Source organism: Pimephales promelas, chromosome 21 (genome assembly GCF_988280905.1).
Source record: "Pimephales promelas chromosome 21, fPimPro1.hap1.1, whole genome shotgun sequence".
Lineage (NCBI taxonomy): Eukaryota > Metazoa > Chordata > Actinopteri > Cypriniformes > Leuciscidae > Pimephales > Pimephales promelas.
In genome coordinates, this window is record NC_142789.1 from 3,805,843 (window position 1) to 3,822,706 (window position 16,864).

At 36.7% G+C, this 16,864-nt stretch overlaps 1 protein-coding gene across 1 annotated transcript; it reads right to left on the reverse strand.

The window, feature by feature from the left end:
- Window positions 1-3,911: 3,911 nt before the first annotated feature.
- LOC120473485 (NAD(P)(+)--arginine ADP-ribosyltransferase 2) lies at window positions 3,912-5,036 on the reverse strand. Its single transcript, XM_039663389.2, has 2 exons — window positions 4,949-5,036; window positions 3,912-4,872 (listed from the first exon to the last, which is right to left on the reverse strand). The coding sequence occupies exons 1-2, from the start codon at window positions 4,994-4,996 to the stop codon at window positions 4,066-4,068; spliced, it is 855 nt and encodes a 284-aa protein (XP_039519323.2). The 5' UTR covers window positions 4,997-5,036; the 3' UTR covers window positions 3,912-4,065.
- Window positions 5,037-16,864: the final 11,828 nt, after the last annotated feature.

Sequence of the window (16,864 nt, forward strand, 5' to 3'; positions counted from 1 at the left end):
AACCCGTTTCAGACTTTTCCTGACCTTTTGCTGTATCTGATAACCATTTGTTCACCCGTTCAATTAACTCGTTATTTGGTATCATTTTGGCTTTAAACCATATTTCATGTTTTTCAGCTTCATCAACTGGTAAAATAACCAACAATGACTCATGTGCTTCTTTAGCCTCTGAAAATAACCTCATAAATTCTTCAAAAGGCAAGCATACCTCAGGTTCATGCTCATTGTTTTCATCAATTAGCTTGTTAATTGACTATATTAGTTTCTGAGCCTTGTAGCCTTTCTTACATTTTGCAACGTTTCAAGTTTTTTCTATTAGCCTTAGCTGTTAATTTAACAGGTCTTTTCCCTCTTTCAAACTTGATTTGACTCTGGCGCTATAGCATTCATAGACATTTCAGTTTCCATTTTGCTAACAGTTATGCACAACATACAATTCAAACACAAAAACAATGTTCGTCTGTCTTTGGCAACCAATGCAGTGGAATTACGCAAATGTGTGCACACAATATCACATGGCCAACAACGTACCTACAAATCCAGTCGAACGATCGGCCCTTTAAACAGCCAGATGAGCGCACAGCAATCCAATGATGACATCAACAAAAGAGGGAAATTTAATCCAAATGAATCCACTGAGTAAAGTCCAGCCCGAGGTATTGACGAGACGATCCTCACAGATGATCTCCTTTATCCAATGAAGCACAGTTTATGACTTTAATGTTACTGCTTTCCAGTGCCCTTGCCGTTGAGGAAGTTTAGAACGTGTAGGGTAGACTGGGTACAGTTGAGACATTTTTTGTGTTTTAATTTTTCACACAAAAATAGATACTGAAAAGACGTGAATTTCCACATGACATTGCCACATGACATTTCATTAGCTTGTAGACTAAGATATTATCAATCAATATTACTCATAAGTAGTTTATATTTTCCACAATTAGCTCATTAAAATAAGTTGTTTTTTGTCTAAACTTTGTCTCAACTGTACCCATATGTGGTACAGTTGAGACACCCATTTTTAATGATGTAAAGGTAACTAATCGTTCATTGAAAATATAATAAATAAAGACAAATAAAAAAAATAACAATTGGGCAACATGTTTGTTTATTCATCCATTCAAATTCATTAATTTTATTTTAACTGAGACTGGTTAAATTTTATAAAACAGAAACAATTTATTTTATATATTCATTAATAATACACAGTTTAATTATCACAAATACCAAATTTTTATTTCATTTGCGGCTTATGCTGGCTAATTGTGACATTTAACCTGTTACCATAACACTGAACAACTAAACAGTGTGTTTCCTAATTGAACTCGTACAGTTGAGACAGTAGCTGGCCACCTCGAACATTTCTCTAGATTTTGCAGTGACCATGCATGACATAATACAATGAAATATGCCCGTTTTTAGGGGCACAGATAACGTTTGTGATTATACCAGTTATGTATAAGTCACATAATGATAATAAGCTATTCATTGTGGAGTGTGCATGGTAAAGTGAACGTCTTACCTTAGAAAAAAAAACTTTTGCCAATACCTTTGGATCGGAAATGCGTCCATTGATCAAATTTCCCACGATCAAAGAGATACTAATACGCTTGTGCACAGCAAAAATCACAACTTTTGCTGGCTGCGCACGCAAGTTATACGTGTCTCAACTGTACCCGTCCTGCCCTACAAACATGACCATGTAGATTGTATGCAATAAAAGTCTCTTTATTACTGGCTTTAGTAAACATGATCGCGAACTTGCTGTGGCCGTTCCTTGTTTACATACAAAAAGCCATACCTTATGGACAGCATACAACTAAAATTCTCCTTCCAAACTACTCTGTCGTGCGGTCAAAAACTGTGTGCTTCCCAAATCACCAACGCAACGCACGTGTACACCTGTGGCTCAGGGGATCTAATTATACACAGCCCCACCCAGTGGACAAAAACGTTACTATCCCCAAAATGGCTCCCATAGCATGAGTGCAGATGTGACGTAATGACTCAATACAACTTATAGCCGAAACTCTTCTTGATGTGTGCAGATGTGACGTAATGACTCAATAAATACTAGCCGAAACTCTTCTTTATGTGTACAGATGTGACGTAATGACTCAATATAGCTTCTAGCTGAGACTCTTTTTTATGTGTCCAGATGTGACGTAATGACTCAATATAGCTTATTAGTCGAGAGACTCTTCTTTATGTGTCCAGATGTGACGTAATGACTCAATATAGGGTAGCCTATACTAGGCGAGAATCTTGTTTTTTTTTTGTGTACTGTTGTGTGAAACATGCAATTTGTTCAGTTATTCCCAGTGTAAACTGTTTATAAGACTTTATAGGCTAAATAGACTTTTAGATGTGATACAGTTTTTATATATAAACTGTTTATAAGACTTTATAAATAGACTTTTATATGTAATACAGTTTTTATATGTAAACTGTTTATAAGACTGTATACATATGTGTTACAGTTTTTATGTGTAAGTTGTTTATAGACTTTATAGATAGTCTTTCATTTACAAGCATGAAATTACAAGAGTGATAATGAAATTGTTCATACAATGAAACAGATGAGGTAAAAAAGCAGTATTAAGAAACAAATATTAAGCATGCATATAGTAAGAAAAAAGCAAGTATTACCTGAGTGAGGCCGAGCTCGAAAGAAAGAGCTTTTTATAAGAGAATTGTGAAAGGACTGAAAGTGTTAAACATGGTTCAAGATCTGGGATTGGACAAATTGCGCATATGAAATTGAGTATGTAATAAGGAGATGTGACATAATAATATGCATTATAAAAAGTAGCCTACAGTATTCCATATTGAAGGCAGACGCTGGAAGCTGAGCCAGCCTCTCCATTGTTTGATGGTCCAAGCCTGACACCTGCTGGTGGAACTTGTAAGCTGCTTTTATTGAACTAACTTGTTTGGAAAACTTTGATAACCTAATAAAATTGCATATACTAATTATAAAAAAAGATTGCCTGTCACAAGTTTAAGATTAACCACGAAGAGTAGGACTAAGTATGATTCTGAATAGCCTACTTATTATCTTATTATATTACTTATCTGATGGAGTTTTGGTCCCTTGCCACTGTTGCCTTGCTTTTGGCTTGCTTAATTGGGGATATTTAATATTTAACAATATTATTGATCTGTTTCGTACTACTTTCATGTTATCACTGTGAAGCTGCTTTGATACAATCTGTATTGTGAAAAGCGCTATATAAATAAATGTGACTTGACTTGACTATTGTAGCCTAGAATTCGACCAACTTTACCTTACACGAGAGACTAAACAAAATAAACTAGAATGTGCTGATGATCTATATTCAACCCGAAAAGTTAAGGACGGCAGCTTTAAAAGTCCCCGTGAAATCAAAATTGAACCTATTTACTTTGTTAGCGCATATTACTACTCTTGTGGTGAACAATTAATCCGTGCAAGTGAATATATATATATATATATATATATATTAAAAAAATGTTTTACCTTTGTAATCTTTAATCAAAATCTGAAAAGTTACTTCCGGTCTGGAACGGTTTCTTTTTCTGATGACGTAGGTTTCACAGTTTGGGTGGGGAAACGCTTAACCACTCCCCTCAAACCGTTAGTTTGCTATGAGCGAGAGATGGAGAGGAGGAGCGCTAGAGTAAAACCCTGCCCTCTGTTCAATATTCCGTTTCACTTGGAAATACGTCACAGCACTGGAGAAAAATCGTTTGCAACTTCCGGTTCACGGGACTTAAGTGCAACATTTTCAATATCTAGGCTATTTAAAAGTCGCTACAATCATAAATTGTTTTGTTTATCAAAGAGAATTAAAAAAAGGGGAAAATATGCTTTGAGAGATTTATTGGTTGACAAAAGTTGAATCTGAGAAAGAGGAAAACAAACTAACCATTCTATTTTTCTGAAGTAGGGCCTACATTACGAACTAATCAGATGCTGCGATACGAAAGAAACAAGACAATCAAGACTCAAGAACAGCAAACAACAAGCAGTAACTACAGGTTAACTAAACACATTACAAAATAATATAAAAAATGTGCAGAACATTAAAGAAAGCTACTGTACAGCTCAGGTCTCTTATTTTTCCGGATCTTCTCAAAGTAAACACCAGAGATGTTTTTCATATTTGTGGTCTTGGTGGGTTCACTGAATAGAGCACAGTTTAGGTCACTTCTTATTCCAGTGCTGTTCAACACAAACACTTTCTCACACCAGAGATCTGGCTGATTAGCTCTCGTCTTGACCTCGGTGACATTAAACTTCTCAAATGGAGGAATCAGCACCTCTTCCTCTTTCTGTACCATAGAATATTTTGTCACATTAGCGCCTTCACATGTGCGGATTATAAAACAAGTTTTCGTTCCAAATTTTTCTGCCTGGTTTTGATTAAGAGAGGAAGATGTAAATGAGCCAAAACGAATGTTTGTGAAAGCATGCGCATTAAAGTCAACATCTGAACCACGAAAAGTATCAAAGCACCTGTTTTGTTTTTCCTTCAGAATATGTATCGCTTCTGTTAACAGAAAGTGAAGAGAATGCCATGTGTATGTCATGCTGTTTTGTTTGCCATTGCGAGTGTCAATATTGAATTGCTTATATACTTCATTAGCAGTGTACACGTAAAGGGCAATTTTATGTTTTTTTTCTAGTTTGCGGAAAAAGTTCCATTTACTGGTAACCCTTTCACCCTTTTTCCAAACATTTTTAAAACTGGGTGAGTTTTCAAATTCCTCCTCCAGATATTTAGCCTCCACCAGATGTGACATGGTCTTTCTACAGCCGTAATACTGGTCATCAACAGAGTTTGTTGCCATATCCAATGTTATGCTGTCTTCAAAAGCAGCTCTGCGATCCTGCAGCAACAGAAATCAAAATGATCACCTCATCAGTATTAATGTCTGTAATATTCATACTGGAACACAAGCTTACCTGTCCTAGAGCAGCAACAATGAAAAGAGCTTCAATGATCAGCAGCATCTTGATTTAGTCAAATTCCTCCGATGCTAGTGAAGAACAGATTCTGTAAGACAACCAGAAACAAATTTCTATAATTCAAAATATAATGGACAGGAATATGTAGGCTACATACATCTGTAAAATTAAACTGTGCTCATCAACTTGTTACATATATATGCTACACTGTAAAAATGCATATGCTTTATCTAATCAATAGAATTCTGACAACAGATTACAAGCAACATTATTAATTAAACTTAACAAATTAGAATTGAGTAAAAATTAATCAAATCATTCCTTAAAAGTTAACCATTTATAATGAGTAAAGTTTACACCCCAAAAAAATAACAAAAATATCTCACTAACAGACAGACGTCAAAGATTAAGAACTCTTTATTTTATATTGCCAACATTGAAGAAACCTGGTGTTAACAAGCAGAATCACTGAAGGAGAAAACCGTAATTTTAAAACAAATTTTTCATAAGAAAATTTTTCATATTTTAAAAAAAAAATTAAAATAAGAAAATAATTAAATAAGTTAAATAAATTTAATAATTAAATAAGAAAATAAAAATAATAATAAGAAAATAATAATTGTAACGTTTTTCATAAGAAAATTATGATATTTTAAACTTTTTAAACTGTAGACTAAGTTGTTTTTCAAATAAAGGTTTCCGAGTCAGTGATATTATACTTGGAAATCGGAATATGTATTTTTTCTTGTACGCTGTAAATACATGGAAGAAGATGGTAAGAAGCACCATGAATGAACTTTTTTTTAATTACGTCAACAGGTTCCACATGTAACTTCAACATCATGCAATAATTCATTTTAAGTGACCCAATTAAACTCTGAGCAGAGTGAAATGCACACTGAAGCAAACTAAAACTAACACACTGATCACCATAATGGTGACTTGCAAAATCCGTTTTTCTCCTTCAGTGATTCTGCTTGTCACCATCAGGTGTCTTCAATAATGATCAATCATCCCTTAATTATTCACTTAATTATCTCATCAACTTTAGCACAGCTTCAGTGTTCATCGCTTAAAATGACTAAATTCCATTATGTTGAAGTTACACGAAAAAATTATAATTGTTTAACGCAACCCAGTTATGTGGAACCTGTTGTCATAAAAAAGTTAATTCAAGCCAACATATAATTTTTTTGAGTGAAAATTCATATGGTACTTTCTGACATATAGAAGAAGTTGTTGTAATCATATTTGATCACTTAAGCTTGTGATGTTCACAGATAGAAGTGTTATATTGACCTTGTACCTTAAACATAAACTTACCTGATAACAATGTTGTCTCTTTATGTCAAAGGAGAGGAGAAAATCAGAAGAGTAATTCGCTCCCAGCCGGACGCCAGCGACTCTTGAAGATGAAGAAGATGCCTTTACGTGAGGCATCGGGTTCACTTAAATAGGTCATCTGTTTACTACTTCTGAAGATCTGGTAAATGTGGTTTCACACAAAACCTACACTAGAAAGTTCCTGTTTGCCTGAGATGAAGGACATTTTCCCCACCTGATCTCCTCAGATCGTGTAATAATGGTCAACCAAAAGTGCTGTGGAATTAAGATGAATTTGCAATGTAACTTTTGATAATTAAAGTACTTACGTGTAAGTACAATATGTAAAGTTTGGGGAATAAAGGGAAAACAACCATGAGAAATTAAGAATTATTTTTACTGAACTAAGGCGAACTTATTCTACTATTATGATACAACAATCTTACATTGTTTTAAGGCAAATCAAGCTAAAAGGATGGCAGTTTTTTTTAAATACTGGGATAAATACTCTTGTTCCATGTAGTGCTTATTACACTCTTGTTTTATGTTATAGGGTAAGTGTGACACTACGGGCCGTAAATTAATGTGGTGCTTCTTACCATATTCTTCCGTGTATTTACAGGGTACAATAAAAATACATATCCAATACATATTCCGACTCAGTGAAAATATATATCACTGACTTGGAAACCTTTATTTGAAAAACAACTTATGACAGTCTGAAGCGATAGTCTACAGTATAAAAAGTTTAAAATATCTTAATTTTTCTTACAAACACTTAGCGTTTCACTTCACAAAACATTGATCTATCCATTGGGGTCATATGGATTACTACAGTTATTGCAGTTGTATGATGCACTAACTTTTAAAAACAAGTTGAAACTTGCATCCCCAGATATGTATTTTTTATTTTTCTAAAAACCTTCATTTGTGTTAATCTGAAGAAGGAAACAAGGGTGGACAAAATGCGCTACTTTCTGTCAAGACTTAAAATTTTGAAATAGATTGTTGATTAAAAATAGCAGTTTTAAACAAAAAAGTGTAGTAAATCTGTTTTGAATTGAGCTGTTTTTCAAATAAAGGTTATGTTAGATAGACAGTGATATTAGATTGTGTGTATGTATTTTTATTGTACTTACCCAGTAATTACATGGAACAAGAGACTAACAAACAGCACTTTAATTTACAGCCCACAATGTCACACTTACCGTGTAACTACATGGAACAAGAGGCTAACAAGCACCACCACATTAAACAAGAGTATCTTTCCCTAATATGTAAGCAAAAGTTGCAATAGGGTTCAGTGCACTTTGTTCTTTGTTAAAAAGATGACTGTAGAAATGCATAGATGTACCCTGTAATTTTTAAAAAGCCTATACAGGCTTGCTAAATTGCACTCAAATGCAAGATTGTTGTGTCATAAGAGTAGAATAAGTATATATTTTTCATTCTCCTGCTGTTACCCCTTTATTCCCCAAACTTTCCATTTTGTTCCCTTATACTTACATGTAAGTACTTTATAGGTACGCTATAATTACCAAAAGTTACACTAAAGTCGCTTTACTTTCCGGGCTGTAATCTAAAGCGTTACCAATATGAGTAGTTGTTAATAATGATGGTTAAAAAAAAAACTTGGGCTTATTTTCAAGAAGCATTTCCAAACCTTTCTGCTACTTTACAAATCAGCTCAAACAAACATGTTTCTTTTTCTGATTCAAATTTTCAGATCTGTGTTTATATAATGAATTAAATACAATTAATCTTGTAAATAATTTACAATAAATGAATCTTTTTCATTTATCAGCTAGCAACAATTTGACTTCATGTGATGGGATGAACACTTAGAGACTCATCATTTCTCAGGTTTTAACAGAGCAATTAGTCATTTTGTAAAGCATCATGACCTTAGTAACACCATCCACAAAACCACAACCTTCACTCTTGTGAAAACCTCAAACACTCCAACATGACAGGGGCAGTTCAGCATGAATGAATAAGATGTGGGTGAAAACATTTCTAAGGAAAAAAAAAATTAAGGTTCATTGAAAGAAATCAAATATTGATAATATGATGATCACTGCAGTGCAAGCGGCACTCAAAAGTAATCTAGCAGTAAATATAAGCTATTGCTGGCAGGTATAGAACGCACTAAAATTGTTTAGCAATATGATGCAAAAAGATGTAAGTACAAATTAAGAAATGAATTGGAGACAAATAAAATAAAATAAAAAAACACTGAATTGGTTCACTTAAAAATAACATTATTTCTTTAAATAATTATTGAACTGACACAAAAAAGAGCATGTTGGAACTCATCATGGAAATTCAAAGCACTTTGTTCAGCGCACACCATCCGAGGCGAGCTGGTACAAGACGTCACGTCAGGAAGATGTGGGACAGAGGTAAACATTCTTTGAAAATTAAAATTGGGTTGACGTCTAATGCCGAAGTTTGTTTGATGTCAAGCTCCAATGTTGGACAGACGTCAAAAGCTAATATTGATTCGATATTAAAACCTGATGTTGTCTTTACAACTCCATATTTGGGCAGACGTTGCATTGTGGTTGGAATAAACACTATGATCACTCAGACCCCAACATTAGCTGTCAATTCCAACTTTAAAGGTATAGCGGAGGATCTTTCCGAATTTTAGAGAAGACCCGCCCTCTCCAATTTTTAAAAAAATGCACATGGACAAACACAACACTCTTGCTCCCGAGAGGGAACATCTATTACGCCTTAAACAATTATGTTGCAAATTATAAACTAACTCAAAAACATTCATAAAAAAGACAACATGTCAAATGCCCTTCCGTGTTTTATTTACTTATTATACTGATCGATTGAGTGACCGAGGACTCAAGACATGGTATGTACAACCCTGTATCACACGAAATACGTTCTGAGGAAACTATTTTGCAAATCGCAATTACGTTACATGGCAACATATAAGCAGTGCTATTACGTTGGTCCTTAACCTAATATGTCTCATTGTTAATACGTTATTTTTATACATAATTGCATATGTAATGGAGAAGTAGCTTGTTGCATTTGTGTAATAATAAACACACAAGGTTTTAGAATATTTCAGGGTGATACCATTTATCATTTGGTCAAAAGGCTACTTTAGACAAATTGAGACGTTTACCGTGTCTATGCGGTGCATGACTTGTGCCATGCAGGGCTAGCATTGCTAAGTAGCTTGCATTAACTTTTACTAGTGATTTTAAATGGATTTCTCCAAATAGCGTGACAAACTTTACCTGTGTAGTAGAATCTTTGCGACTGCGGCATCAGTGAGAAGCCCAACCTGTGCTTTTAGCGCACGCCAGCATGTGATATTCACCCAAAATCTCTCTGGTCTTGTTTCTATATTCTGTGGCCTTTCTCTTCTTATCATACACTTCGTAAACATTTTTTCTCTTTCGACCCTCAGCCATTTTCAAAGGAATGGCTGAAACCGTAACTCCGACATATTACACCTGAAAGTGAAAACTACATAGGGATGAGCACGTACGACGGCCTTACGTAAACATATCACCAGAATGATTGACACTTAGGTGTACCAATAGTATAGACTACCCACCCGGAAAAAGAAAATCCTCCGCTATCCACAAGTTTCCGAGGGGCGCTCCTGTAAAAAATAAAGTGGGTGAAACTTCCGGTGACGCGACGGAAGTAGCATTCCAATGGTATTTTGTGTGTTAGTTAGCGAAGAGGCTAGCTGTTTTTCGGAGAATTATTTTACTATTTAAAGACGCAAATCTTTATGAGAGATGTCGTTACGGAGCTCAGGGACAACATGTGCTGTTCGCGGTTGTATGTATAACCGGACTAAACTAATTTAGTGGCTTAAACGGGATTGTTTTGAACATAAGCTGAAAACGAAATCAGAGTGATTCTGCCAGAGCCCGTCTCTGATCCTGCCAACGACTGTAGTTTCCATCACCTCCCAAAAGACGACGAATCTTCCTGTGTACATTTGTTTAAATTCTTAATATTCTATAAACTCTATCAGCATGTGATTGGCTGTTCGCTACTGATGTTACACCTAAACTCAGGATCAAAGCCTGTGTTGACAGAATACCAAATGTGCCAGTAATGTATTCAAGAAGCACATTCATTTATAATTTTGAATAAACTCCAAAGCACAATGACTAAGTGTGTATTTTTTATTTTAATTGTTTGCCAGCTCACACAACTGTCTGTCACCATGCCTTGATGAGTATTGATTATTAATAATGTTATTATAATACTCCCAATCAACTACTGCGGAGGGTAAAGGTACTGTTATTTCACCCTTTTTAATTTCGTTGAGGTTGTGTTCCCACATCGTTAGCTAGTTTGGATCGCTATAACTTGAATGACTGTCAACTGTTGAATGAACGAGTGTCAAGCATGTCAAATCGCGCTTTGTTTACTTCCAACCGGAAGTCGCGCCCACTTTTGACGCAAGGCCTCATGGGGCGTAGGAAACTTGTGGATACCTTTAAAGAAAGATGAGTATATAGTCAGTATGGATTTTGTTGGCATGACACCAACATTTTAACCAAGCAGGCTTTTGATGCAAATGATAAAACAACAAACTGTGAAACTTGAATAGCACAGTCAGACAAATGGGAAGATCTACTGTCGCCATAGGTTTGTGTAGTTGCCACAGCACAGCCAATGAGCAGCTAGACGTTCTGCTGCACTGCCTTTTACAATAATGGCTTCAATATTCTCGAGAAAAGGAGTTTTCCCACAGCATATAGTTACTCAATACTCAATGCTAACCAAGGTTAAGTCTGTAACCGAGTACGTTTTCAAATGAGACTCAAAGCAACACTTAGTAAGATTTTTTTTTTTTTTAACCTTAAAACAATGTTTCCAAAATCGTTCCAGTGGTTCATTAAGTTGTAACAGGGTGAAAGGTATTTCTGGATCCACTTTGCGGTCCTTTATCTGCTATGACCACGAAATGTAAGATTGCCAGATCGGGTCGCGTTTCTGTAGTTCTAATGGGACTTATTAAGAAAACCACAAATTTGACTTGTTTACGTCAAGCGTTACAATAGTCATTATTTTGTTTTTCTTTGTTTCTGATGTCGCAATACATCATACTTTCATGAAATCATGCATCATACTCGACCTTGTCAGTGGACATCATTCATTCCAAAGCCGGTTCTGGATAAACAGCGAGTGTGCGTGCAGCAGTAAGGTAAATTATTTACAGCGGTAATGTACAATTCCTCTTCCAACCTGTAGGGTGACCGCAGAGGAAAAGTTACTTGGTGTTGCAATAAATTGGAAGAGGAAGACTGTTGCTGCGTCCCAATTCGCATACTATCCGTCCTAAATAGTCGGCTATTCGAAAACAGAATTAGTAGCCTACGTCCCAAATCGTAGTATGTTGAAATGAGTGTTTCAAAGATACCCGGATGGTCTACTTTTTCCGGTCAGAATCCGAAGTGTAGATCGATGCACACTCTAACGGCTGATATTGACCACAAACCATTGCGCGTTGGACGAGGATTCGGTTAGAACTACAAACACGAGTAAAAAGTGTTAAAAAACTACAGACACGTAGTCGATACGGAGGACGCGCGAGTCCCCGCGGTTGTGTTGAGAGGTTTAGATAAAGAGCTTTGAGTGATTAATTATCAGTATCTGACCTGACGAAAATGAATTTATTCAATGTTGTCCACATTATATTGCATTTGCAGCAGCATTGTGAACTTTTGTAAAGACAGCCATTACGTTTTAAATGCATCATTATAGGTTATTCAAATTGCAAACACGAGGAGAGCATGAAAGACCCACAACTGGCAGATGAACGTGCTCTCCGAAACGGTAGGAAATCACATTAGACAGAATGGAGGATTTTAACTGTGACAAGATGATTGACAGGGCAGTTTACGGTGACAGGATGCACGCAGCACGCGACAGAGCTGTCCGTTAAAGATTACGTGATAGTATGTCCCAAAGCTTGCCTACTCTTTTGCTACACACTCAAAAGTATGTACTTTTTCTTCACAAAAAGAGTACATACTTTTAGGGCGTAGTATAAGTAAGCGAATTGGGACGCAGCATGTTCCACAACTTGGGAGCCACAACTGAAAAAGCTCGGTCACCCTTTGACTTATTTTTAGAATAGGGGACAGGCTGCAAAAATTGGTTTGTTGATCTTCATGTCCTACCTGATACGTAAGAGCTCAGCAATGTAATTTGGGGACATGTTATGCAGTGCTTTAAAAACTATTAATAAAATCTTATAATCGATCCTGTACTGAACCGGCAGCCAAAGAAAAGAGGATAATACTGGAGCAATTACTGTGGTCCCTTCTTTATTTATATATTTACATTTATTCATTTAGCTGACGCTTTTACCCAAAGCGACTTACAAGCTATATATGTCAGAGGTCGCACTCCTAGCAACTGGGTTAAGTGTCTTGCTATATACGTTTCGCTGCATGTTCATGACTCAGTGCTTGGCCAAATTCCGACTATGTGTTACCATAATTTTCCTTCACATCACTTTTTCTCCTTTTCCATCTCCAAACCTGTTCTGCTCACAGGTGACTGGAGGACAGTGCGCGCCCTTGTTGCAATTTTATGACTTTTGTAACAACATGTTAAGAGTGGTTTTCCTGTTTAACATTTTGCAGGCTCATTTATTGCTAATAAATAATTACTAATTAATAATAATTTATGATACTAAATAATATAATAATATTGCACTTGTTTTTGAAGCTGCGGTTGATTATTTGTCTTGTGAGACTGGACAACAGTCAATGACTCACATGTGTGAAAACACCTGAAAGAGGTGTAAAAAACCACTTAAGTTTAAGTGTGAAAAAAACCCTGCGAATATCACCTTACGGCATGTCCCACACAGGAAAGGTCTGCATCTGTGGGTGCATCTGCATCGAGTTTGTCCACTGTTTGTTTAAATGTTGAAAAAGTGTGTGATATTGAGTGTGCTATGTGTCAAATATATTTATATAGTGCTTTTCACAATAAAGATTGTATCAAAGCTGCTTCACAGTATCAATCTAACAACTTAACAGTGTTTATTTATTACTGGAAAAAAAGACATCCAAGTTTGGTAGAGCTGATCAATGAGTGACATTAACACTCAACTCTTTGAATGAACATAAAAAAAAAAACATGGAAAGGAATTCCACATGATTAACTTGCTTTATTTCAGCATTATGCAATAATGTTATTCCAATTTAATACTAATGTTGGGTCAACATAATTCATTAAGGTTGATTCAACTTATTTACCATGGTTTGGCACAGCTTAATTAAATAGTGTCCGTGAATTTAAAAAGGCTCCGTTATATGATTCAGGTATTCAAATTCATAAATTCATTCATCCAATGCTATATAATTTAGTGTCATAATCAATTTCTAGACTATAGTCATCTATTAGCTACTAATAGCACTTTTAAGCATCTTAAATAATAAGATTCACTTGCTTTATCTGCCAATGATGTAAATAATGCTGAATCAGTCTTCAACCTAACCAAATGGTTTATTGCTGAACCATTTAAATTACTGTAATTTAAATGGTTCAATCATTACAATGTAGTTTAACATTAAACACAATTACGCACTACCAATTCTTCCCCTTTTCTTATTTTCTTAAAAACATATAAAATAACACTTAATTTTAACATGTATTCTCTCTTAATTCAACCATATGCAAAGCATGCTGGGAACTAACAAGTACCGCCCATTTTCAATTAATATAATTTAATTTAGTGTATATCGAAATAGTCTTCCATTGCGATTTCCCGTATATCTAAATATGTTTAGTGAAAGGTAAAACTTCCGAAATCTCCGTGTAAACAATGCGTGACGTAGATGCGCGAGAGATCACTTCCGGCGTAACGTCTGGAGACGGTTCAGTTCGGTTCAGTTGGACATCTGATTCAGATCAGTTCGACGCTGTTAACAAGAGGTAAAAAACTATACTGTTCGTTTTCTCACACAAACCGCTCGTTTCGTGTCTTAGGCCATCAATGTGTACTTACATTTCCAAGTCATTAAATCATGTTTAATTTGGACTTTGCATGCTCTTTGAGGTGGACTCCCTAAAACGGCATTATATGACTGACAGACAACCGAAAAATGTCAAAATTGAAAATACTGTGGAAACAAAGACACCAACATCTTAGATGCCCTTGAGGTAAGCTAAAACATATCAAATTTAATTTCAAAGTGAACCATCCCTTTAAGGGGATGATAAGAACAAGGTTTGAATTTATTTATTTTGCATAATAAATATAATTTATTGCCTGAGTCTATTTTAATTAGAAGCTAGATACATTTTAAGTGTAGTATGATGGCCAGAGACTGAGAAGGAAAGAATCAACAAACTCAGTGCTTAGCAGCAAGAGCATACTCTACTGGTGGGTTAATATCCCGCTGTCTGCTCCAACGAGGGAGCTCCACCAGATACCACCTCAGACTACTTTGACGTAGATGAGGTAAGAGCAAGAGCACCCCAGATAGCGCTCCAGGCTACTAGAAATGTGTGGAGTTCATCTGGCACCATGGGAGAACCAGTGCATCAAAAACTGATTAAGCATCTAATAAATGGAAAAAGTCTAAATCACTGATGTATTCTAAATAACCATGACAACCTTAACACACATTATTGATTTGTCTATTATTTGTTTGACCCCATAGAATGTTTAGTTAGGGAGGTGGAGTCTTTTACACTGCCCTAAATATTGTTGGCAGTAAAGTTTGGCTGGGACCTCTTCCGGAATGCAAGGCAACCATTTGTTATTGAAAAAGTGGACCATTACTGGTCCTTAGGCAGAAGATGGAAGGGGCTAACTTGTGGAATTGCACTCTGAGAAAAGACAGTAGGGTGGAAATAAATAATAGGGGGGATGATGAAATATTTTGTTCAACCTAAAGAAAACAATTGCAGCAGAATTTGTAAAGTCAGGGGATTTCCCTCAAACAGATTCCTGTAAAAGACCAGAGTAGATATCAAACCATTATTAAGGGTGTGAAATAAAAATGTAATTTGGAGGCTTCTTGCCTCTGGGAAAGAGTTGATTGTCCTTGGTAAACTTTATCTTACCTTTGAGAAAGGGTTGACCTGAAGAAGATAGATCTAGAGGGACAAGGAAAGCCAGGCAGAGCCTGAGGCATGACGAACAAGGGAGACGGGAATGGGTCAATGGGACGAGGTGGCACCATGGGCTGTAAGGCCTATGGTGGAGCCAATGAATCCGAGCATTTAGGAGTAGCTGAGGACTGGGAAGCCCAAGGTGGACCCACAGAGCCAGGTGGAACCAACGGAAAGGGATGAGCCATGGAGCATAACCAGTGAGGGATTTTGGTGACATCTAGGGTCATGATGAGAAAACTTGGGTCAGCCAATGTGGCTGGGATTAAGGAGCTTGAAGGCTGGACAGAAACACCGCAAGAGGAAGGATTTCGGACAGGACTGGGACATCAATCCAGTCAGATGGTGCCAGAAGAGGATGAAGTTCGAGGTTCGAAACTAAGGTGGGAACTGGTTTAGCGTGAAAATCTATTAACAGCCCCTTACTTGCCCGTTTCAATAGTCGGCATGGCAGCAGGCTCAACTTTCATCTATGGTGAAAGACTGTCTCTGAGATGGACATGGCAACAGGCTCTTCCTCCATACTGAAAGTGGGCTCTGGCTTCATGGCTGACATGGGCTCTTGCTCTTGGTCCAGCAGCAGGCATGATGAGGAGAGGGGACAGACTAGGGAGAAGGTCTGAGATGATGTTGTACTCGGGGATAAGGGCAGACGACACAAGAAGGTGTAGGGAGAGCCATACAGTCACAAAACATAATCCACATTCAGCAACAATAATCCCATCCAGTGCAGCTAGGAATTTTGGGTACATTTTTGATGACGAGCTGACCTTCAAAGACCAAATTGCTACGACAGCACCATCATGCAGATTTGCACTGTACAACATCAGGAAGATCCAGCGCCTCCTAACTGAAAATGCAACCTAACTTCTTGTCCAGGTCCTTGTCATTTCTAGTCTAGACTTTTGCATTGCACTTCTGGCTGGACTTCCAACATGTGCAATCAAAATGACTCAGAACGTGTCTCTACTTATCAGCGAACCCAAAAGAGCCCATGTCACACCACTGTTTATCTCTCTGCACTGGCTTCCTGTTACAGCTCACATCAAGTTTAAGACATTACTCCTTGCCTACAGGATGGCCACGTGTTCGGTACCCTCCTACTTCCACTCTCTCTTATGACTTATCATGCCCTCTAGGAGCCTGCGGTAGGTAAGTGAGTGACCTCTTGTGGTCTCATCACAGAGGCACAAAATCAATGTTTTTGTTTACTGTTGCTTGCTGGAATGATCTTCCCAACCCTATCCGGACAGCCTAATCCCGGACAATGACAAAAAGCAGCAGAAAACGCATTGCATCTTTAAGCACTTAAAATTTTCAATACGTCATATCACTTTGTCTATGCTCTCACTATTTCTTAATCATTCGATTGTACTATCCTTATTGATGGCTAAAACATTATATTTTTTAATGTTGTCTAGGAATGATCAAGAATTCCCAATGCTGTTTGGCAAGGAA